The 25,074-nt window shown below is 43.8% G+C and overlaps 2 protein-coding genes across 3 annotated transcripts in view; one reads left to right on the top strand and one right to left on the bottom strand.

Annotated features, from left to right (window-relative positions):
- Positions 1-493: 493 nt before the first annotated feature.
- Positions 494-10,755, bottom strand: LOC141051009 (uncharacterized). 2 transcript variants are annotated; one of them, XM_073547789.1, is made up of 3 exons: positions 10,646-10,755; positions 4,253-4,376; positions 494-3,021 (listed from the first exon to the last, which is right to left on the bottom strand). In XM_073547789.1, the coding sequence occupies exon 3, from the start codon at positions 2,761-2,763 to the stop codon at positions 1,312-1,314; it is 1,452 nt and encodes a 483-aa protein (XP_073403890.1). In that variant the 5' UTR covers positions 2,764-3,021; positions 4,253-4,376; positions 10,646-10,755; the 3' UTR covers positions 494-1,311. The 2 variants fall into 2 exon arrangements, with proteins under 2 accessions (XP_073403890.1, XP_073403901.1); XM_073547800.1 differs by lacking the exon at positions 4,253-4,376 and having other exon boundaries at positions 10,646-10,748.
- A 3,507-nt stretch (positions 10,756-14,262) lies between these two features.
- The window catches only part of USE1 (unconventional SNARE in the ER 1), a 93,030-nt gene continuing 82,218 nt past the window's right edge, over positions 14,263-25,074 (top strand). Inside the window, exon 1 of the mRNA XM_073547813.1 lies at positions 14,263-14,459. Coding sequence (XP_073403914.1) covers positions 14,358-14,459 — 102 coding nt within the window. The 5' untranslated portion in view covers positions 14,263-14,357. The remainder of the gene's footprint in view (positions 14,460-25,074) is intronic.

The raw sequence follows: 25,074 nt of genomic DNA on the forward strand, positions 1-25,074 counted from the left end.
CCAAAATGGTTTCCGACTCCGACTCCACATCCCTGGTGAAACGTTTAAGATAAATGACTTTATCAATTATAAGACCAAGGGGGTTATGGTATATATAAAGTGACCAGTAACTGTGGTAAAGCATAGTCTTACCAACATATCAGGGAATTTAGGAGGAGAGTGGGGGAACATCTGGGTTATATCTGCAACAAAAGGGATACGCCACTGGCCAGACATGTCAATGGATCCCATGGGGGTGATGTCAGGGCGATACAATTCATGGGCATTGACAAACTCACACCAATTGGGGGAGGTGATTTTGATAAGATGATTCTACAGTGGGAGGCAACGTGGATATTCCGGTTGGGTACTGTCAGAGTGTCTTACCGAATTTTCACTTTGAGAGGGGCAAGCCCCTTACTTACGTAGCGCTCACTAATATACTAATTAGGCAAAAAGACTACTAGGTCTTTATTTCGGTAAAACAATTTATATTTTATTAGTAATGAGAAAACATTTAAGTAATTAATGAACACTTTGATATGTGTGTTATAGGCACATGAATTATAGCAGCACTAGTCTAACATTACATTGATCATTATCATCATCTATAAAATAGAGAAAAGTAAGCATCAATTCGTTTTTTTTACCGGATATTGTAGCATCACTCCTCCCTCGGGGGACTCGACGGGTTAAAGAGGAAACATCCAGTTAACACAACATCACAAAAGTTATGTGTCCATAAAGCCTCCTGGAAACGTCCCTCCCCACCAGTGAAAGTCCCCTTTGTTTTATATCGTTTATAATCAGATATCAGTTCAACCATGCGCAGTACTTTCTGCAAGTAATGCTTATATAACACGTTCATGCTTGGCGCCTGCGTGGTTAATCTTTGAGCTCGTGGCCAGCTCGTGTTACGCAGGCGCATTGTGGTTGTTTTTCACTGAAACCACCGTGTTCCTAACAGGTCATGTATCGGTCAAGTTCAGCTCTTCTCTACTTGTGCTCAATTAAATGCAAAAAGTGAACAATAAGACTTGTGATCATCTAATCTGGAATCTGGATATCTATCTTCTTCATGCACACACCATACATATCACATAGGTATCACAATCGGTCCTTGATCACGGGAATTATTCTCCACTTCTATAGGTCACCATCAGCACTTTTGGTTTCCTACAGAAGACTTTGTATGCCATGTAGCAATTCCATATGGATAGAATTATTACTACAAGGACAAGCACCAACACTGGGTGAATGATCTAATTTAACATCCTTTGAGCCGAAGGAGAATGACCCATGAAAATATCATACCAATGATGAGAAGTGGCATCAGCAATTGCCGATCCCATTTTTCCCCGCCACTATGGTGGTATTAACAACATGATATTGTATTGTTTTATTTAACATTTGAATTATTCTATTCCATTCTTCAGATGTCTCCATAATATTCCTGAGCCGGGTCATATTCAATTCCCAGTTGTTTACCTGCAACTTGGTCGGTTGCCACCGCATTGTTTTCTGCACCTCCCGGTCATGAGTGAGAAGGAAGGTTTGGCCCTCCCACTGTAAAGCGGAAACATTCTGTAAACACCCCACATAAGGAACTTTCATCCCAGGAATAATAGGGACATCAGTTATTACACAAATTTCTTGTGAACCTATCTCCACCAACATCTTGTAGGATACTGGTAGAATGGTGAACTCACAAATATTCACAGTCTCTTGTTGCAAACATGGTTCATATACAGTAGAATGCAACCTACAAATTTTACCGTCTAATGTGTCTTCACATAAGCTTAAATCATGCGTGCGATTATTGTCATCAATGTATAAACCATTCATTTTAGGCATCCACAACCATTGATCCCCTGGGGGTCCCAATAATAGTGGTAAAACTACATATCTACACATTACTTGCTGGTTGGTTACATTATATATATTCAATATCCCTTGACATACTGTGTCATTGCAAACCATTTTGGGAGCTTCAATTTTAAACCATGAAACTCCAGGGATTGTGTTATTAAACATAGTCCTCCATACCCATTCATTTCCTGTCATAAGACGAGTCTGCATTGTTGCCTTCTGCTGCATCTGATAAGTAGCCTGCATTGTACACATAGTCCAATTAAGAATCGCACTAATATTTGATCCTTCCTTGAATATAAAAGAATTTGATATATTCTGCATATCTAGTAAAAATTTATCTGCTTGCCAAGCTTGTGTCAGTGGGTGCCATATTGTAGGCATCCATTTACCTTGTAAAGTTAAAACATCTTGTATTCCTGCACCTGCTTTACTCATGCGATTTGCTAGAGTTTCAATATCTAAAGAATTCAAAGTCCCAGTAACAGTTCCCACTCCCCCCAGCAACGTATCATACCATGCCCTTTTTTGTCTTATAGGGCAGAGAACATTAGATGGAAATATCACTATAGCTGTTACTACAGTCTTTTGTGATTGAGTTCCAGTCTTTACACAGGACGAGGGGATCCTCTTCATATGTCCCGGATCCGTTTTTGACGAATTCATATTAACAAACGTTATACTTTGTGCCCAAGTACTTCTATTTGTTATACTAGTAGCATTATGACAAAGTAAAGTCTGTAGGACACTAATATTGAATACTAATTCTGTTCCACTTCCAATGGTGGGGGTGCAGTTCTTATAAATCCGTGTTTGTTGAGTTGAAGACAAAGACTCAAAACCCCCACCGGCGTTACAACATGTTAAGTTCACCTTAGCGGTAATATTCACAGTTCTGTGCATATTGTGTAACATATATGCTACTTGATATGAGGTGGTCCCACGGGGGCCTATCCATACATATCCTTCCACTGTTACATTAGCTATGTTACAGTTCTCTCCTTCTGGGCAAATAAAATCCTCTTGTTTTCGTTCTTTTGTGCTTTTCTTCCACAACCACCTTATCCGACTGGTGTTTTGACTTTGGATTTGAGTACCCGGTGTTCATCCTTCAACTTTCACCAAACACTCGCTTCCAAGGATTCCAATAATTTCACATATTCCCAGAAATATCTGTTAGGGAAAAAAAAAACAAAGCATGATTTTATTCACGCAAATAACATTTTTTTTTTTCCTGTAGAACATATTCCCATTTCTCCACTCCTGGTCTCATGATTAGCAAAGTACGATCCTTGCCCACAGCAATGACTTCAGCCGCCGATGGCGGTCCTTGAGGACTCTGTACCCAAATTCTAGCTCCTACATTGGTCACATCTGATGACCCAAATGCTTTATCCCCCCCGTAAGGAGAGTTCTAGTGGAGCTTGTCCTTCGATGGCTTGATCTAAACTAATAGGTATTACCAACATTTGAGCCATCTTCTGTCCTTTAGAGATAACTAGCGGCTCTTGTCCTAAATTGGACATAATAACTTTGATTTCTCCTTGATAATCAGCATCAATTACTCCTCCCACCACTATGGCCCCTCTTAAAGCAAAACTAGACCGAGTTGCCAACTGACCATAATGTCCTTTAGGCATTTGACATCCCAATCCTGTTAGTATAGGAACCGTCTTTGGTCACTTCTATTGCACTGAGATCCAATCCCGCAGATAGGGGAGTTGCTCTTTCAGGAATTTTAGCCTCTTGATTCATCTTCCACCAAGTAATTGTATGTACAATATGAGTTTCGTGTATGGTAAGGTTGGGTGTCAGCATTCTCATCAATGGTGTCATGGAATCAGTATTGTCCTATTGTTGATAATTTGTAAAGCCTCACTTAGATTATATCTCCACTGGCCATATCCTCCTTCCATATTGTGTATCTTTTTCAGAGTAGACTTCAAGAGTCCATTCATCCTTTCCACTAACCCTGCAACTTGGGGATAAGTAAGGCATATGATATACCCATTGGACATTATGCTCATTAGCATAATCCTTTATCTGTTGACCAGTGAAGTGTGACCCATTGTCAGTCTGTATCTGCAGTGGAACACCATAGTATTGTGTGATAATCTCCAGTGTACGTAATGTGCTCCATTGTGTGGCTGCTTTGCAAGGGAATCCTATCATAAGTCCTGAGTAGTTATCTACTGCTGTGCAGACATATTTACATCCCCTACTCTCAGTGAGTGGACCAATGAAATCCATCTGCCAAATTTGAGCTGGTAATTGTCCTCGAGCTATGTGTCCCATTACTGTGTGTGGAACTTCCCTTTTTTGTGAATGCCGGCATACTGGACACTGTGCAATGACTTGTTTTATAATGTCCATGGTTAGTGGAACACCTCTTTCTTGGGCCCACCTGTAAGTGGCTTTTTCTCCAAGGTGTCCACTCTTGTTGTGCGCCCAAACAGCTGTACCTTGCAGCCATTTTTCTTTTTCTTGATCAACCTCAGAAGTCTGTCTAATAGCGGCGGCTTTATCTGCTTCAGAATTAAACAAACGATCAAGTGAGTCAGCAGGCATATGTGCATCAACATGAAAAACAGTAGTAAGTGTGATTTGAACCATTTCTTCTATAAATTCCCACACCTCTTTTCCCCACACTTCCTTACCATGTATTAACCAACCATATTTCTTCCATCCCATCATCCAAGTTGCAAGACCATTAGCCACAGACCACGAGTCTGTGAAAAGGTGACACTCCTTCCCTTGTTCAAAACTCAATGCCAGAAAGATAGCATATAATTAGAGTTGAGCGATACCGTCCGATACTTCAAAGTATCGTATCGGATGGTATCGGCCGATCTTTAAAAAAAGTATCGGTATCGCCGATTCCAATACCGGAAGTCCCATTCAAGTCTATGGGACTTCCGGTATCGGAATAAGAAAAACCCTTTCCTGCCCTTGTACAGCCTCTCTGGGGTCTGTACGGGCCTTTCGGGGGGCTGTGCCGGCCTGCCAGGGGGTCTGTGCAGGCTCCGGTGGTCTGTGCCGGCCTGCCGGTGGTCTGTGCAGGCTCCGGGGGGCTGTGCCGGCCTGCCGGGGGGCTGTGCCGGCCTGCCGGGGGGCTGTGCAGGCTCCGGGGGGCTGTGCCGGCCTGCCGGTGGTCTGTGCCGGCCTGCCGGTGGTCTGTGCAGGCTCCGGGGGTCTGTGCAGGCATCGTCCGATGGGACTACAAGTCCCATCGGGCGATGCCTGCTACCATGACAGTGATTGACACATTAGCCAATGATGGGACAGTAGTAGTCCCATCATCCGGCTAATGTGTTAAATGTAAAAAAAAAAAAAAAAATTACATGCTACATACATACAACATGCATACTACATACATGCTACATTCATACTACATACTACATACATGCTACATTCATACTACATAAATACTACATGCAACATACATACTACATATATACTACATGCATGCTACATACATACTGCATGCTACATACATACCACATATATACTACATACATACTACATGCATGCTACATGCATGCTACATGCTACATACATAACATATATACTACATGCATGCTACATACATACTACATGCTACATACTACATATATACTACATGCATGCTACATACATACTACATGCTACATACTACATATATACTACATGCATGCTACATACATACTACATGCTACATACATACTACATATATACTACATGCATGCTACATTATTAACAGAAGCATACAGTCTAGATCACGTGAAGTAATTATTTCCCTCTACTCCTCTTTGGTCAGACCTCATCTGGAATATTGTGTCCAATTTTGGGCACCACATTTTAAAAAAGACATCAACAAACTGGAGCAAGTTCAGAAAAGAGCGACCAGAATGGTGACCGGTCTGCAAACCCTGTCTTATGAGGAAAGGTTGCAGGATTTGGGAATGTTTAGTTTGCAAAAGAGAAGACTGAGAGGAGACTTAATAGCTGTCTACAAATATCTAAAGGGCTGTCACATTGTAGAAGGATCAACTTTATTCTCATTTGCACAAGGAAAGACTAGAAGCAATGGGATGAAGCTGAATGGGAGGAGACACAGATTAGATATTAGAAAAAACTTTTTGACAGTTAGAGTGATCAATGAGTGGAACAGGCTGCCACGAGAAGTGGTGAGTTCTCCTTCAATGGAAGTCTTCAAACAGAGGCTGGACAGACATCTAACTGGGATGATTTAGCGAATCCTGCTTTGAGCAGGGGGTTGGACCAGATGGCCCAGGAGGTCCCTTCCAACTCTACGATTCTATGATTCTATGATTCTATGATTCTACATACATACTACATGCTACATACATACTACATATATACTACATACATACTACATACATGCTACATACATACCACATACATAACACATATATACTACATGCATGCTACATACATACTACATGCTACATACATACCATATACATACTACATGCATGCTACATACATACTACATGCATGCTACATACATACTACATGCTACATACATACTACATATATACTACATGCATGCTACATACATACTACATGCTACATACATACTACATATATACTACATGCATGCTACATACTACATGCTACATACATACTACATATATACTACATGCATGCTACATACATACTGCATGCTACATGCATGCTACATACATACTACATACATACTACATGCTACATACATACCACATATATACTACATACATACAATACATTCATACAATACATACATAGACATACAGTACATATAACATAGAGTAACATACTTACCAATACTTGTCACATTGTTCCCCGAAGCCATTGTCTTTTCCGGAATAAATATTAACATAACAAACCACAAAAATACTCACCCACGATCCGAAGCAGTCCACGAGTGTGTCCCACGACAATCTTGGGTAGAGAACTGCAGCATCAGCTGTTGCTGCCGTTCTCTACGGGCTGCAGGAATCCAATGACGGAAGGTAGGTATCCTTCCGCACTGTATTCCTCCGCCACTTAAAAAAAAAAAAAAGTCCCTAGTCTCACTTTATGCCATTGCTGTGTGGGAATTTCCCACGCAGCAATGGCATAAAGTGAGACTAGGGACTTTTTTTTTTTTTTAAGTAGCATGCATGTAGTATGTATGTAGTATGTATGTAGTATGTATGTAGCATGCAGTATGTATGTAGTATGTATGTAGTATGTATGTAGTATATATGTAGTATGTATGTAGTATATATGTAGTATGTATGTAGCATGCATGTAGTATGTAGCATGCATGTAGTATGTATGTAGCATGCATGTAGTATGTATGTAGCATGTATGTAGTATGTATGTAGCATGTAGTATGTATGTAGCATGCATGTAGTATGTATGTAGTATTTTTTTTTTTTTTAACATTTAACACATTAGCCGGATGATGGGACTACTACTGTCCCATCATTGGCTAATGTGTCAATCACTGTCATGGTAGCAGGCATCGGACGATGCTTGCACAGACCCCCGGACATCAGCACAGCCCCCCGGCAGGCCAGCACAGCCCCCCGGCAGGCCGGTACAGACCCCCACAGGGTGCACAGACCACCGGCAGGCCGGCACAGCCCCCCGGCAGGCCGGTACAGACCCCCACAGGGTGCACAGACCACCGGCAGGCCGGCACAGCCCCCCGGCAGGCCGGTACAGACCCCCACAGGGTGCACAGACCACCGGCAGGCCGGCACAGCCCCCCGGCAGGCCGGTACAGACCCCGGGCAGTCCACACAGCCCCCCGGCAGGCCGGCACAGCCCCCCGGCAGGCCGGCAGAGACCCCCGGAAGGCCCGAAATGACGGCGCATCATGATGCGCACACACCGCGCATCATGATGACGTCAGTCTGTCAATCAACTTTGAACTTCCGATTCCGATGCCGAATTCCGATATTGAAAAAATATCGGAAGTCGGTATCGGAATTCCGATACAGCAAGTATCGGCCGATACCCGATACTTGCGGTATCGGAATGCTCAACACTACATATAATTCTGCATATTGGCTACTTTTACCGTGACCTTCCATAACCAAATGTTTTTCTAGTTTCGGGTTATAAGCCACACTCTTCCAGTGTCGCTTTCCATTAACATATCGAGCTGACCCATCAGTGAACCAAGCATGTTGCTGTTGTTGTTCTGTTAAATCTTCATAAGATTTTCCCCATTTTACAGGGGACTCTTCCCGGACAGTTGGTTTCACAGGGGATTTGATTTCTTCCCCTATTTCAGCTATTTTCTCATGGAGGGAGGCGATCCCGCCTTCTCCTTTCTTTGCTCTTTCAGAAATGTACCATTTCCATTTTATGATACTTTGTTCCTATGCATATCCTACCCTATTGGTTTTAGGGTTAGACAAGACCCATTGCATTATAGGTATTGCTGGGCTTAATAAGACTTCATGTCCTAAAGTTAGCTGTTCTGTTTCTACCAATGCCCAATAACAAGCTAGCAATTGTTGTTCTAATGGAGTATACTTTTCTCCAGCATCAGGGAGTTTTCGATTCCAAAATCCTAAGGGGACTCTTTTTCCCCCTTGTTTTTGCCATAATGACCAATTTGCATACATATTTTGTACTGATACATGCAATTCTACACTCCCCGCTGTCATTGGCCATAAATCTACAGCTTGCTGTATGGCCTCTTTTACCATTTCAAAGGCGGTTTGTGGTTCTTCCCCCCAAAGAAATTCATATTTCTTCCTCGTAACTTTATACAAAGGGGACAGCATCTGTCCTAAATGAGGTATATGCTGTCTCCAAAATCCAAATAGCCCAATATAAGATTGAGTCTCTTGCTTAGACTTGGGAGTAGGGAAATTAATAATCTTCTGTTTTACTTTTGGTAAAATTTCCCTATGTCCTTTATTCCATTGTATTCCAAGAAATTTTACAACTTAAGCCGGTCCTTGGACCTTTTGCTTCATTTATTTCCCATCCTTTGCTCCTCATATGCACCAAAAGTTTTTCCAATTGTGATTTCACTGCCTGCTCCTCATTTCCTTGTATCATTATATCATCAATATAGTGTGAAATTTGCATATCTGAGGGCAAGGAGAACTAATCTAGATGTTCTGCCACCGTCCGGTGACAAATAGTAGGGCTATGAAGCCATCCTTGAGGCAATCTGGTCATGGTATACTGTCGACCTAACCAGGTAAAAGCAAATTGATCCTGCGCCTTTTCCTCTATTGGAATTGTAAAGAAGGCATTAGCCAAATCAATCACTGCATACCAAGTTCCATTATGACTCTGTATATTTTCTATTATAGTGATAGTATCTGGCACTGCAGCTGTTAATGGAGGGGTACATTTGTTCAATTCCCTGTAATCCACTGTCATACGCCAGGAGCCATCACTCTTTTTAACGGCCAGACTGGATTATTCCATGCAGTAGTAGTGGTACGCATGACTCCTGCGTCCACCAGATTTTTAATTGTTTCAGTAATCTCTTTGTGTCCCCCTGGTATTCGATACTGTTTCATTGCCATCATTTTAGTAGCAGGAGGGATATGTACAGGGGGCATTTTTACTTTTCCTACCGTTACAGGTCTCATTTGTATTTCTACCCTTTTTACTCCAAAGGAGAATTTGCCAGCCGATAAATTTAAAGTCATTCCTTTTAAAACATCAATTCCCAATATATATTCCGGAATGGGTACTACTAAAACACGGTAATTTCTTATCGGTAAGTTTCCTATTTTCAAAGCAACTTGTGTTTGTACTCCGGTGATTACCTGTCCTCCTAGTCGGGCAATTTTAATTTTTGGACCTTTGAATTTTGTGGGAATACTTTTTCTTTATCAATTTTTCCTCTTCTCTTGCGATATTTATTTTGAGCAACTATGATAGCAGCTTTCTTTGCTACACTCTGGTAATGTTCCAACTTATCTTTGAGCAGACGGGTATTGCAATCCAGCACCACTTTCTGCCCTCCTAGCTCTGCAACTTTTTGTTCCAATTGAGAGCACTTCCTCTGCATTTGTTGATTCCGCTCATGCATCGCGCGATATGCACTGAGCAGAATCCAAGTTCGTCGCCCAAGCGACACAACATCACCCGCCTTGGCGGGGACACCCCTGAGTACATTAACAACATCCCGGGTTGACTGCATCACCTGCTTTTGCAGGGAAAACCTCGAGTAACTAAACAACATCGAGGGGTTATCTGCATCACCTGCCTTTGCAGGGATCCCCATGAGTAAACCAACAACATCATGGGTTAACTGCATCACCTGCCTTCGCAGGGAAAACAAATCCACATACGCCGTCCTAAAGACTCTACATCACCCCTGAGTACTTTAACAACATCAGTGGGTTCACTACCTTTAAGCTTACTAGACCACTGTTCCGCCAGTCCAGAACTGCTCAACTCATGTGCCAATATATTATACGGTGCCTCAGTCCAACCGGGCACATCCACTACATCCTCCTGCTTTTCCTTTCGTTTCTTAAACATATTGAAAAAGATCCTGCCGACTACGCCAATTTATGTCTTACCGAATTTTCACTTTGCGAGGGGCAAGCCCCTTACTTACGTAGCGCTCACTAATATACTAATTAGGCAAAAAGACTACTAGGTCTTTATTTCGGTAAAACAATTTATATTTTATTAGTAATGAGAAAACATTTAAGTAATTAATGAACACTTTGATATGTGTGTTATAGGCACATGAATTATAGCAGCACTAGTCTAACATTACATTGATCATTATCATCATCTATAAAATAGAGAAAATTAAGCATCAATTCATTTTTTTTACCGGATATTGTAGCATCACTCCTCCCTCGGGGGACTCGACGGGTTAAAGAGGAAACATCCAGTTAACACAACATCACAGAAGTTATGCGTCCATAAAACCTCCTGGAAACGTCCCTCCCCACCAGTGAAAGTCCCCTTTGTTTTATATCGTTTATAATCAGATATCAGTTCAACCATGCGCAGTACTTTCTGCAAGTAATGCTTATATAACACGTTCATGCTTGGCGCTTGGCGCCTGCGTGGTTAATCTTTGAGCTCGTGGCCAGCTCGTGTTACACAGGCGCATTGTGGTTGTTTTTCACTGAAACCACCGTGTTCCTAACAGGTCATGTATCGGTCAAGTTCAGCTCTTCTCTACTTGTGCTGAATTAAATGCAAAAAGTGAACAATAAGACTCGTGATCATCTAATCTGGAATCTGGATACCTATCTTCTTCATGCACACACCATACATATCACATAGGTATCACACAGAGACACCGCACTACACTTGCGCGTGTCCTGAGTACAGAAGCAGTGCTAAGAGTTACCTGGGGAGCAAGGCAGCAGAGGTGACCATGCGTGCTACAAGCTAATAGTGTCAGGGTCCAGTCAGCGCTGGAAAGTAAGGAGGCACGGGACCTGCGGACACTGAGAATGAACAAGCTTGCACGGGACACTGACAATGAACAAGCTTGCACGGGACCTATGGTCATGTGACTGCAAGGGGGCGTGGCTTAGCGTCCTGCTTTCAGATATGACAGTACAACTCAGAGTCAGGCAAAACGGAGGTCACAACAGTACGGGCAAACGGAGTACAGGAGGGACAAACAGACGGGAGGTCAGACAAAGCCAAAGGTCATACACAGGATCACAGTACAGTATCAGGGCCAAGCAGAGATCAAAACCAAACAGACATAGAAGGTACCAGGCAGAATCCAAAGCGATATCCAGGGAACAGACCGAGTCATACACAGAGGATCAAGTAACCAGAACACAGCACAAACACACTCAGGGGTCACCACACAATGCCAAGGGCAAGAGTATAACTGACAGGGATGGGAGCGTCCTGAAGCTATAAGAAGCCTCCCCAGAACCAGGGAGAGGCCACAATCATAGCCCTAGGTGTGCAGGTAAGCCTGCATCAGGATCACAACCTTTAACCCCAGAAATGCCAGTCATCAGCACTGGTTCCAAACATTAACCCCACGTGTGCGAGTCAAACCCGCACTGAGATCATGACAGGTACCTACCATTTCCTGGGGCTGAACGAGCAATTAAATTATGGGTGCATTTTGTAATAGGGGAAACTTATATCCTTGTTATGCCCCTAGTCTGTTCCCATAAGGCCCCTTTCCCCCCTTCTTTCTGCCCAGCTTGGTACACCTCCTCCCTCTGACAATTTATTATGCTTTATTTGCTATGATTGTTATCTACTATACATATATATCATGAGTTCATCAGCTGTCATGTGCCCCTAACGTCCGCGGGTGTATCGCCATTCCACCTGTGGCCGTTATGGGCACATGAGAGCTGATGATAACATGTTAAAGTTAATCTGTCAGCAGGATTGTGCACAGTAATTTACAGCCATTGCCAGGTTGGCAAAGTTGGCAACTGCACAGTAGCAGCTATCGGTGATCACCAATAGCTGCTATTGCGTAGGCGGTGCCATCTTGGAGGACAATTTTTCTTTCTCTACAAAGATGGCGCCACTGGCGCCTTCAAAGTAGCAGCTATGGGATCACCGGTGTGACTGGCGCTATTTTCAAATGGATTTTTTTTTTTAATGAATTTTAGGATAACCTCAAACAAATGAATTATATACACATTACATATGCGATCAGGCTGCTGCGAAGGCACCACTGCTGGCACCTGCCTGCAGAAGATAATTTTCCCAAGATATATATATATAATATTCATTATGTAACCTAGGGGGCAGGTCACTGAAGGATCAGTGACCTGTCTGCATTACGAATACCTAATCAGAGCACCACATGAAGACCCCCCCTCCAGGCCCGCCCCGGAGCACGAGCAGACCATTAAGGCTAGGTTCACATTGCGTTAATGCAGTCCGCACAACGCATAGCATTGGCGGACTGCGTTAACGCTACACCTGATTTGTGATCGCGTTATGCAATCCCGCTAGTGCAGATGCTTTATCTGCGCTAGCAGTGACGGACACTCGGATGCTGCAGACCGCGTCCGAGGGTCCGTCACAGAATGACGGCACATCGCTAACGCATGCAATGCGCTCGTCTATAGAAGTCTATGGGTGCGTTAAACGTACACCCTTAACGCATTCTGTAATGCTGTAGATAAGCCCCCGATGTAACCTGAAAGATAAGAAAAATTAGTTATATTATACTCACCCAGGGGCGGTCCGGTTCTGGTCCCATGGGTGTCGTGGTCCGGCGCCTCCCATCTTCTAACGGTGACGTCCTTCTATGCTTCCCGTTGTAGCTCCTGCGCAGGCGCACTCTGCTCTGCAGTGCGCAGGCGCCGGACCAGGTTGGAGAGGTGTGGCGCCTGCTTACTGCAGTACTTTACTCTGCCCTCAACTGGGCAGATGTGAGCCTGTGCCGGGAAGCAAAGAAGGACGTCACCTCTACAAGATGGGAGGCGCCGAACCACGACACCCATCGGACCAAGACCGGACCGCCCCCCGGTGGGTATAATATAACTCGTTTTTCTTATCTTTCAGGTTACATCGGGGGCTTATCTACAGCATTACAGAATGCCGTAGATAAGCCCCTGATGGCGATGCCGGCAGCTGATAGTCCAAAAATGGGGTGACAGATTCCCTTTAAGTGCCGCTGTCAATGTCTGACAGCAGCATTTAACATGATTACGCCGAAAGTGTGTCACTAACTCCACCCATTGGCCCGTTACATGTTTGGGGGGGCGCCGATGAGTTGGCATGACAACCTGGGGTCTGCAGGAGATCTCTGTACTTGTCATTGCTGATCTGCTACGAGAGCCGCCCCGTGGCTGGCATTCATAGAAGATGCTGAATACCAGATTGGTAAATGAAAGAATGCGAAAAAAATTAGAAATGCCAGAACTACGGTTTTTTGGTCACCTCCAAATAGCAATAAAATCCAATAACGATCAAAACATTGTAACTGCACCAAAATTGTATCATTAAAGTCATCAGCTTGGCACAAAACAAGCCCTCACCCAACCCCAGATGACAAAAAAATGGAGACGTTACGGGTCATTTTTTTTTTTTTTTTAAGCAAACTTTGGAGATTTTTTTTCACCACTTAAATAAGAACCTAGACCCTAGACATGTTTGGTGTCTATGAACTCGTAATGACCTGGTAAAAAAAAAATAAAAACAATTGTAGACTTCCACTGCTTTTTGCAATTTCACTGCACTTTAGCCCAGGTGCTGAGCTTTTCACTGCCACCATCTGCACTACAGATGAGGATAGTGTGACATCAATGCAGCTACAGTCGCTCTCTCGGATAATGTCGCATAACACAAAGCCCACCCTCCCACATTGCAACCAGATGCCCTGCTTCACCCAGTAGTGCGTGACGTGGCGTGAGACGTCTGTAGGGACGCAAGCCACGCGCGAAGAGGATGAAATCACGTGAGCATCCCCGGCAGCTCTGAACGCCGCCTCCTCCAACATGGCCGCTTCCTCAAGCCATGACGTGCCTTGTACTTCCGGTACAGCTCATAGCCATGGCGAGACGTGCTTTGTACTTCCGGTACAGCTCAGAGCCATGGCGAAGTCCAGGCTGGAGCTGAATTTTGTGCGGCTTCTATCTCGCTGCGAGAGTATGGCGTCTGAGAGGAGGGAGCAGGGGGAGTGGAGGCTGGAGAAGGTGAGAGGGCAGTGCGGGGGTAGCAGTGTCGCCTCGTCCCTTTCCCCTCCGTCCTGCCAGATAAGGGCTTGTCCACACTGGTGCCAAGAAAGCTGCTTCATTTTACTAAGAAAACTACTTCCTAATACACTGCTGTAAATCGCCTTATTGTAAGATTTCTACGCGCTTTTAGTAAACAGGATTTCTTATGGAGGATGCACCACACGGTCAGGACAGCGTTGTCACCCGTGGGCGTAAATCTGACTGACAGCAAACATGAATTGGGATAGGAATGTCACTTGTCACAAAGCGGTTGCCAGCCGTCCCTTGTGGCCGGCTGTCCCTTGTGGCCGGCTGTCCCGTGACCCCATCATGCTAGATGTAAAGGATGAGCTAAAAGACTTGCAGGATCCAGCGGGCGACCATGCCGCCTGCTCTGATGAGTTGGCCCAGTGTGTCTCGCCATAAGGTAGTGTCACACTTAGCGGTGTACCAGCGATATGATGTGGTCAGGATCGCTGGTGCATCGCTAAGTGGTCGCTAGTGAGCTGCCACACAGGCAGATCTCGCCAGCGACATCGCAGGGGTCGGGGGTCCCTACTTACCTGTCAGACGAGGCGATCCTGACATCCACACATCGCTCGTCGTCACAGCAGGAAGCTGACGACGAGAAACGGTCCAGGACGTTCTCGCGCGATCAGCGATAACCAGCGGGGGAGCGGTCGGAGGTAAGTATCAGACATAGCGATATCGTTAGCAATATCGCTGCTACGTCACAAAAACCAGTGACGTTACAGCGATATTGCTAGCGATATCGCTTAGTGTGACAGGCCCTATAGCGTTAGTGTGCCAGGCCTCCTAATCGGAAGAGATGGTAGCAGGCAGTCGAAGGTTCAGGCCCAGCGGCCACGGACTACCGACATAGATGGACCTGCTTCTTGCAAGTGTGCCTGCTGGACATGTTAGGGGTACGTGCCCACAATCCGGAATTGCTGTGGGTTTGCCGCTGGCTATTTATGCAGCGTCCAGATGTGACAGCATTGTGGATGGGATTTCTAGAAATCCCATGTCCACTATGCATACACAGACGCCGTGGATCACCCGCGGACACTGATATGCGATGCGTCACTCCAGACCGCAGCATGTCACTTTCTCTCTGGGAGGCCCTAGTCTCCACAACAGAAATTACACCAATAGAATGTATTGGATGCGGTGAATCCGCACGGCTCGGTGATCACATGTGGATTTACGCTGCTAGTTCCGGATCACGGGCAATTATCCTTATACCACCACTTGGTTGGCTTGCTGTACACCTATATTTTTTGACAAAGTAATAGCGTACACCGTTAAAGGGCTGTTCCGCAGCCATAGGTGATTGTCATACTAAATATCTATTTAATGTAGTAATCTCACTTTTCCCATAAACTTCAATTAAAGATTCCCTACTGCTCCCTCTCTGCCCCAGTACATTCTGGGTTACTTTTGTCAGATTGTCATCGGGGGCTGGCGTTGTGGTTCCCTGCATCAGCTGCTGTCACCACCCTGAAGTGACACATCATCAGTGACATCCGTTTCATGGTCTGGGCTAGTCAGCGACGGCGATATCATTGGGGCAACCTGTGCGGCCACACAGGGGCCCAACGGGTAAGGGGTCCCAATTCTACCCGCAAAGCAGGTGCAATTTTTAATTTTTAGGATCTCTTGGGCTGTAAAGGGCCCATATATTGTTCTTGAACATGGGCCCTTTTTGATCTGTGTTCGCCAATGGGGCTAGTCCTTGCTCTACTGAACATGTGCTGGTTGTCAGTCCCTGCTCTACATGCCTTTGAATCCTCGCAGGCTCTAAAGTGAAGTGATGAGCCAGCAAGAGAGCTGCCCTTACTTTTCAGGGTAGTGACATCTGTTTTGGGGGGTGCGTGTCAGTTCTCTCTTCTTGCCGCATTCGCTCTTTTTTCAGGGCGTATTGTCAGTGTGCTTTCTTGATGGCTTGTCATTAGACACAGCGATGCAGCGCAGTGTCTGCGCATTGTGGAATATAGCGCAAGGAGAGCATGCTGAGCTAGTCCCTACACATGTTCAGTAGAGCAGGGACTAGCCCAGACCTTGAAATGGACGGCACTGATGACACTTCATTTTCAGGGTGGGAACAGCAACTGCGGCATTGACCGTAGCCCCTTTCGGCAGATGACGTCCCATTTGAGTAATGGAGCATGTACGGGGGATTCTCGCAGGAAACGTCATCAGAAGTAAAAAGAAAACGAAACAACTGGAAGTTAAGAGAGAGCGGGAACTGGAGGAGATTTTTAATGTATGTACTGTATATTAGAAAAGTGGTTAGAATATTACATTAAATAGGCATTTAGTGTTAACATCATCTGTGGTTTCGGACCACTCTTTTTAACCCCTTTCAGCTCCGTGACGTAATGCAATAAACCCATATACGGCCTAGATTAATGATAATTCCAAAATCATATAAACCCAAAATAAGAAGGAGAAGCATATACCATAAAATGGCAGAAATTTATTATAACAATTTAAAATAATAACCTTAAAATGAATTAGGGACATGAATGCAAAAAAAACCATATAAGACAATGCTCAGTAAATAATAGCATGTGCTTAAGGAAAGTCACCATTAAAAAAATTAAAGGTAGATTCCATCCAAACAGAATTGGAAATAAATCAGTAGACCGCACTAAATGTTAATCTACAGTATGTATCAAACAATACTATGCAGATGAAAAAACAATTGTACAAAAAGGTATAAAAATATATCAGGTACTCAGGTACCTTTTGCTACTACTAGTTATTTGCTGATTTGCACACATTGTTTGCATACTTGCTGTTAGAGATAGCTGTACTCTACATAAGGTAATTTACCTTCTATTGATTGATATATATTTACATAAATCTGATTTGTTTGATATTTCCTGGTATACAGTGATATACTGATATACAGTGGGGGAAATAAGTACGGTATTTGATCCCTTGCTGATTCTGTAAGTTGAAACACAGAAAAACACAGTATAACAAACGTATAAAACCACTCTGTTGTGAAAAAGTAACAGTAAACCGCAAGTGCTAGTAAAAAGAAAAAACAAAACAGGGTATTTGGTTGGTACGTTTTTTGCAAAAAATGTATATCAAACCTCTCTACCAAACGTCAAGGTAACCCATATCTGAGCAGTCCCTAACCGATGTATTTAAAACCTGACCATGTGTACAGTACCTATATGAGCAGAATTCAGACAGGTAATGTCCGATGTGGACACGCTGTGTAAGACTGCTTTATATGTGCATGGCCCACAAGAGAGGGGTGGAGACCTCCCAAAACTTGCAAAAACAAGAAACCAATTGAATATAAACACATGGGCCATGCACACTGTGTACATGGCCCATGTGTTTTGATTCTGTAAATTTGCCCACTGACAAAGACATGAACAATCTATAATTTTAAAGGTAGGTTAATTTTAACATTCAGAGATAGAATATCAAAAATACAATCCAAAAAATCACATTGTATAAATTTATTTGCATTTTGCAGTGAGAAATACAGTATTTTTCGGATTATAAGATGCACTTTTTTCCCCAAAAATTTTTTGGGAAAATGGGGGGTGCGTCTTATAACGCGGACATACCGTTGCCGCAGGCTGGAATAAGGGCGGTGTCTGGCAGTGCTGCGGGAGATCTTGGTGCCAAGATCTCAATCTGCACATGTGCCGCTCCCGGCGACCATTTTTCTGGAGTCCACCACATAGGAAACCATGGAACTGCGGGGGCCCTGGCCTTTAAAAAAAAAAAAAAGCCGGCAGAGCCCCCGCAGCACTGCCGGACACCCACGCAGCAGCGCTCCGCACATCAGAACACCCCCTCATCCCAGCCTGTGGCCTGCATCATCATCCCACTCCTGCAGCCACCACCCCCAGTAAGCAATAAGACTCATGGATTATAAGAAGCACCACCATTTTATTAAAAAAAAACTTCTTTTTTTTTTTTCCTATTTTTCGCCTCAAAATTTGGGATGCGTTTTATAATCCGAAAAATATGGTAAGTATTTGATCCCCTACCAACCATTAAGAGTTCTGTCTAATACAGACCAGTTAGACACTCCTAATCAACTCGTTACCTGCATTAAAGGCAGCTGTCTTACATCTTTATAAAAGTCTCCTGTCCACAGACTCAATTAATCAGTCAGACTTTAACCTCAACATGGGCAAGACCAAAGAGCTTTCTAAGGGTACCGTTATACTTAGCGATGCACCAGCGATCCCAACAACGATATGGATCGCTGGTGCATCGCTAAGAGGTCGCTAGTGAGCTGCCACACAGGCAGATCTCACCAGCGACATCGCAGGGGTCGTTACCTGTCAGACGCTGCGATCCTGACGTCCTCCTGCCCGCATCCACGCGTTGCTCGTCGGCGCCACAGGAAGCGCCCGACGAGAAATGATCCAGGACCTTCTCGCGCGATCAATTGGCTACAAAGCCATAAGTAAGACGCCGGGTGAGAAAGAGACAAGTGTTGGTGCCATTGTATGAAAATGGAAGAAATACAAAATGACTGTCAATCGACATCGATCTGGGGCACCATGCAAAATCTCACCTCATGCGGTATCCTTGATCATAAGGAAGGTGAGAGATCAGCCTAAAACTACAGTCATGGCCAAAAGTTTTGAGAATGACACAAATATATTTTCACATGATCTGCTGCCCTCTGGTTTTTATGTGTGTTTGTCAGATGTTTTTATCACATACAGAAATATAATTGCAATCATATTATGAGTAACAAAAGGTTATATTGACAGTTAGAATGAGTTAATGCAGCAAGTCAATATTTGCAGTGTTGACCCTTCTTCTTCAGGACCTCAGCAATTCTCCCTGGCATGCTCTCAATCAACTTCTGGATCAAATCCTGACTGATAGCAGTCCATTCTTACAAAATCAATGCTTTTATTTTGTCTGAATTTGAAGGTTTTTGTTTGTCCACCCGTCTCTTGATGATTGACCACAAGTTCTCAATGGGATTAAGATCTGGGGAGTTTCCAGGCCATGGTCCCAAAATCTCTATGTTTTGTTCCCTGAGCCATTTAGTTATCACCTTTGCTTTATGGCAAGGTGCTCCATCATGTTGAAAAAGGCATTGTTGATCGCCAAACTGCTCTTGGACGGTTGGGAGAAGTTGCTCTTGGAGGACATTCTGGTACCATTCTTTATTCATGGCTGTGTTTTTAGGCAAGACTGAGAGAGAGCCCATTCCCTTGGCTGAGAAGCCACCCCACACATGAATGGTTTCAGGATGCTTGACAGTTGGCATGACACAAGACTGGTGGTAGCACTCACCTGGTCTTCTCCAAATAAGCCGTTTTCCAGATGTCCCAAACAATCGAAAAGGGGATTCATCAGAGAAAATGACTTTACCCCAGTCCTCAGCAGTCCACTCCCTGTACCTCCTGCAGAATATCAGTCTGTCCATGATGTTTTTTCTGGAGAGAAGTGGCTTCTTTGCTGCCCTCCTTGAGACCAGGCCTTGCTCCAAGAGTCTCCGCCTCACAGTGCGTGCAGATGCTCTCACACCTGCCTGCTGCCATTCCTGAGCAAGCTCTGTACTGCTGGTAGCCCGATCCCGCAGCTGAAACACTTTTAAGAGACGTTTCTGGCGCTTGCTGGTCTTTCTTGGGCGCCCTGGAGCCTTTTTGGCAACAAGGGAACCTCTCTCCTTGAAGTTCTTGATGATGCGATAGAATGTTGACTGAGGTGCAATCTTTCTAGCTGCGATACTCTTCCCTGTTAGGCCATTTTTGTGCAGTGCAATGATGACTGCACGTGTTTCTTTAGAGATAACCATGGTTAACAGAAGAGAAACAATGATGCCAAGCACCAGCCTCCTTTTAAAGTGTCCAGTGGTGTCATTCTTACTTAATCATGACAGATTGATCTCCAGCCCTGTCCTCATCAACACCCACACCTGTGTTAATGGAGCAATCACTGAAACGATGTTAGCTGGTCCTTTTAAGGCAGGGCTGCAATGATGTTGAAATGTGTTTTGGGGGATAAAGTTAATTTTCTAGGCAAATATTGACTTTGCAAGTAATTTCTGTTAGCTGATCACTCTTTATAAAATTCTGGAGTATATGCAAATTGCCATTAGAAAAAATGAAGCAGTAGACTTTGTAAAAATTAATATTTGTGTCATTCTCAAAACTTTTGGCCATGACTGTACACTGGGGGGAATTGGTTAATGATCTCAAGGCAGCTGGGACCACAGTCACCAAGAAAACCATTGGTAACACATTACGCCGTAAAGGTTTAAAATCCTGCACTGCCCATAAGGTCTCCCTGCTCAAGAAGGCACATGTGCAGGCCCTTCTGAAGTTTGCCAATGAACACCTGGATGATTCTGTGAGTGTTTGGGAGAAGGTGCTGTGGTCAGATGAGAGGAAAAATTGAGCTCTCTAACATTAACTCAACTCGCTGTGTTCAGAGGAAGAGAAATACTGCCTATGACCCAAAGAACACCATTCCCACTGTCAATCATGGAGGTGGAAACATGTTTTGAGGGTGTTTCTCTGCTAAGGGCACAGGACTACTTCACCGCATCAATGGTAGAATGGATGGAGCCATGTACCGTAAAATCCGGAGTGACAACCTCCTTCCCTCCGTCAGTATATTAAAAATGGGTCGTGGCTGGATCTTCCAGCAAGACAATGACCCAAAACATACAGCCATGGCGTCAAAGGAGTGGCTCAAAAAGAAGCACATGAAGATCATGGAGTGGCCTAGTCAGTCTCCAGACCTTAATCCCATAGAAAACTTATGGAGGGAGTTGAAGCTCCGAGTTGCCAAGCGACAGCCTCAAAATCTTAGAGAGGATCTGCAAAGAGGATTGGACCAAAATTCCTCCTAACATGTGCGCAAACCTCATCATCAACTACAAAAAACGTCTGACTGCTGTGCTTGTCAACGAGGGTTTTGCCCCCAAGTATTAAGTCTTGTTTGCCAAAGGGATCAAATACTTATTTCTCACTGCAAAATGCAAATAATTTATATCATTTATACAATGTGATTTTCTGGATTTTATTTTTAATATTCTATCAATCAATGTTAAAATTAACCTACCCTTAAAATTATAGACTGTTCATGTCTTTGTCAGAGGGCAAACTTACAAAAACAGCAAGGGATCAAATAACTTTTTCCCCCACTGTACTTGGTTGCGGAAAATATGCGTTTCTGTTGCAATAAAAACGCATGTGTTTTTTGTTGTTTTTTTTACCTGCGGATTTCCTCATCTAATAAGTCTATGGAGAAATTCCGCACAGATAACTGGGCGTACCCACAAGAGAAATTGACATGCTACGGATTAGGATCACGCACCGCAGGTCAGATTACACAGAGTAAAAGAAAAGCACAGAGGACATGAGATCTCTGTAGATCCCATCCACTTTGCTGGAACTGTAAGACGCTGCGTTTTTGACACAGCAAAAATATGCCGCACTAAGGCTGTGTGCACACATTGCGATTTTGATGCTTTTTTTCTGAAGGCAGGTGTTTAGTTTTTGTTGGGGGTTACTTGGTGCGTTTTTGTTAGGGTACATTTGTCTCTTGTGCATGCTGATAGTTTAGTGCAAAAAAAAAAAATCTGATTGTACTGCATCAGGTTTTGGCGCAACAAATGATCCCTGCATTTTTTCAGCATTTTTTGCACTCACCCATTGCTTTCAATGGCTGAAAAACGCTGAAAGGTGCTGCATTCTGCAAAAACCAAGGTTTTGCCCAAAATACAAGGACAAAAAAAAAAACAAGCTGTGTGCATGAGATTTCTGAAATCTTATACAATTTGCTGGTACTGTAAAACGCAGTTGAAAAATTGCATTAAAAAAAGCAACGCGTGAACGTAGCCTAAGGGTCAGGTCCTGGCTGCAGCACACAGCCATTACCTGCCTGGTATGGGGCAAACTTACTGCTCCATACACCCACTTCCGACTGGCAATATATATATATATATATATATATATATATATATATATATATATATATATATATATATATATATATATATATATAATATATATTTTATTAGCAGATGTCGGTAAGGGGTTAAACCCTTTTTGACCTGGGAACTTTCTTATTTTGTGCCTTCGATTTGCTTCTGCAGAGAGCCATATTTTTTTTTCATTAACATAGTCATATGAGGGCTTGTTTTGTTGTGGGATTAGCTGCAGTTTTGAGTAACACCATTCAATTTACCATACAATCTATTGAAAAACAGAAAGTGCTAAAGGAGTGAAATGGTGGAAAGTTGCTAAAGGAGTGAAATGGTGGGAAAAAAACCCTCAATTCATACTCCCTAGGACTCTGAAGTCTGGAAAGCAAGCATACAGACATACAGTGCCTACAAGTAGTATTCAACCCCCTGCAGATTTAGCAGGTTTGATAAGATGCAAATAAGTTAGAGCCTTCAAACTTCACACAAGAGCAGGATTTATTAACAGATGCATAAATCTTACAAGCCAAAAAGTTATGTTGCTCAGTTAAATTTTAAAAAATTTTAAACATAAAAGTGTGGGTCAATTATTATTCAACCCCTAGGTTTAATATTTTGTGGAATAACCCTTGTTTGCAATTTTCTTTGTCTTTCATAAGACCTGATCAGGCCGGCACAGGTCTCTGGAGTTATCTTGGCCCACTCCTCCATGCAGATCTTCTCCAAGTTATCTAGGTTCTTTGGGTGTCTCATGTGGACTTTAATCTTGAGCTCCTTCCACAAGTTTTCAATTGGGTTAAGGTCAGGAGACTGACTAGGCCACTCCAACACCTTGATTTTTTGCCTCTTGAACCAGGCCTTGGTTTTCTTGGCTGTGTGCTTTGGGTCGTTGTCTTATTGGAAGATGAAATGACGACCCATCTTAAGATCCTTGATGGAGGAGCGGAGGTTCTTGGCCAAAATCTCCAGGTAGGCCGTGCTATCCATCTTCCCATGGATGCGGACCAGATGGCTAGGCCCCTTGGCTGAGAAACAGCCCCACAGCATGATGCTGCCACCACCATGCTTGACTGTAGGGATGGTATTCTTGGGGTCGTATGCAGTGCCATCCAGTCTCCAAACGTCACGTGTGTGGTTGGCACCAAAGATCTCGATCTTGGTCTCATCAGACCAGAGAACCTTGAACCAGTCTGTCTCAGAGTCCTCCAAGTGATCATGAGCAAACTGTAGACGAGCCTTGACATGACGCTTTGAAAGTAAAGCTACATTACGGGCTCGTCTGGAACGGAGACCATTGCGGTGGAGTACGTTACTTATGGTAACCAATGTCCCCACTGCCATGAGATCTTCCCGGAGCTCCTTCCTTGTTGTCCTTGGGTTAGCCTTGACTCTTCGGACAAGCCTGGCCTCGGCACGGGAGGAAACTTTCAAAGGCTGTCCAGGCCGTGGAAGGCTAACAGTAGTTCCATAAGCCTTCCACTTCCGGATGATGCTCCCAACAGTGGAGACAGGTAGGCCCAACTGCTTGGAAAGGGTTTTGTACCCCTTGCCAGCCTTGTGACCCTCCACGATCTTGTCTCTGATGGCCTTGGAATGCTCCTTTGTCTTTCCCATGTTGACCATGTATGAGTGCTGTTCACAAGTTTGGGGAGGGTCTTAAATAGTCAGAAAAGGCTGGAAATAGAGATAACTAATCCAAACATGTGAAGCTCATTGTTCTTTGTGCCTGAAATACTTCTTAATACTTTAGGGGAACCAAACAGAATTCTGGTGGTTTGAGGGGTTGAATAATAAATGACCCTCTGAATAAACTTTTCACAATTTAAAAAAAAAATTAAACAAAGAAATAACATTCTTTTTTGCTGCAGTGCATTTCACACTTCCAGGCTGATCTACAGTCCAAATGTTACAATGCCAAGTTAATTCCAAATGTGTAAACCTGCTAAATCTGCAGGGGGTTGAATACTACTTGTAGGCACTGTACATCTCTCAAGTTAGCCACTTCAGCTCTAAATCTCCTGCCTGTCATTACTGCAGCCACCACTAGGAGGGGCTCAGTGCATATTCATTTATTTAGTTACTCTTGAACACAGTGGAAACTTTAAAGCACCACTCCACTTTTTTTATTTTAGCACTGTAGTGCTGCTAGTAATAGAAGTTCCCTGCACATAGTCTTATACTCACCAGGCACCATCTTTAGATATTCCCAGTGTCACTCCAGTCCCGCACCACCAACTTGTAAGGCTATGTGCACACGTTCGGAAATACTGCGGAAATTTCCGTAACTCCCGCCGCGGGTAAAACCGCATGCGGAATTCCCATGCGTTTAACCGCTAAACACAAGCTGTTTGCAAGCGTATTTAGCTTGCAGAATGCTTGCGCTTTCCAAGCGATATGAAGCATCGCTTGGAATGTGATTGACAGGTTGGTCACACTTGTCAAGCATAGTGTTTGACGAGTGTGACCAACTTTTTACTATTGAGGCCGCCTATGCGGCATCAGTAGTAAAAAATAGGGTGTTAAGAATAATTTTAAAAAATGGTTATTCTCACCTTCCAACGGCCCCCGATCTCCTTAGCTGCGCTCCTGGCATCTTCCGGTCCCAGTGATGCTTTGCGTGAATGATCTTTGTGACGTCACGCTCGTGAGAGCACG

Source organism: Dendrobates tinctorius, unplaced genomic scaffold, assembly GCF_039654945.1.
Source record: "Dendrobates tinctorius isolate UK_male_01 unplaced genomic scaffold, ASM3965494v1 ptg000011l, whole genome shotgun sequence".
In the NCBI taxonomy this organism is placed as follows: domain Eukaryota; kingdom Metazoa; phylum Chordata; class Amphibia; order Anura; family Dendrobatidae; genus Dendrobates; species Dendrobates tinctorius.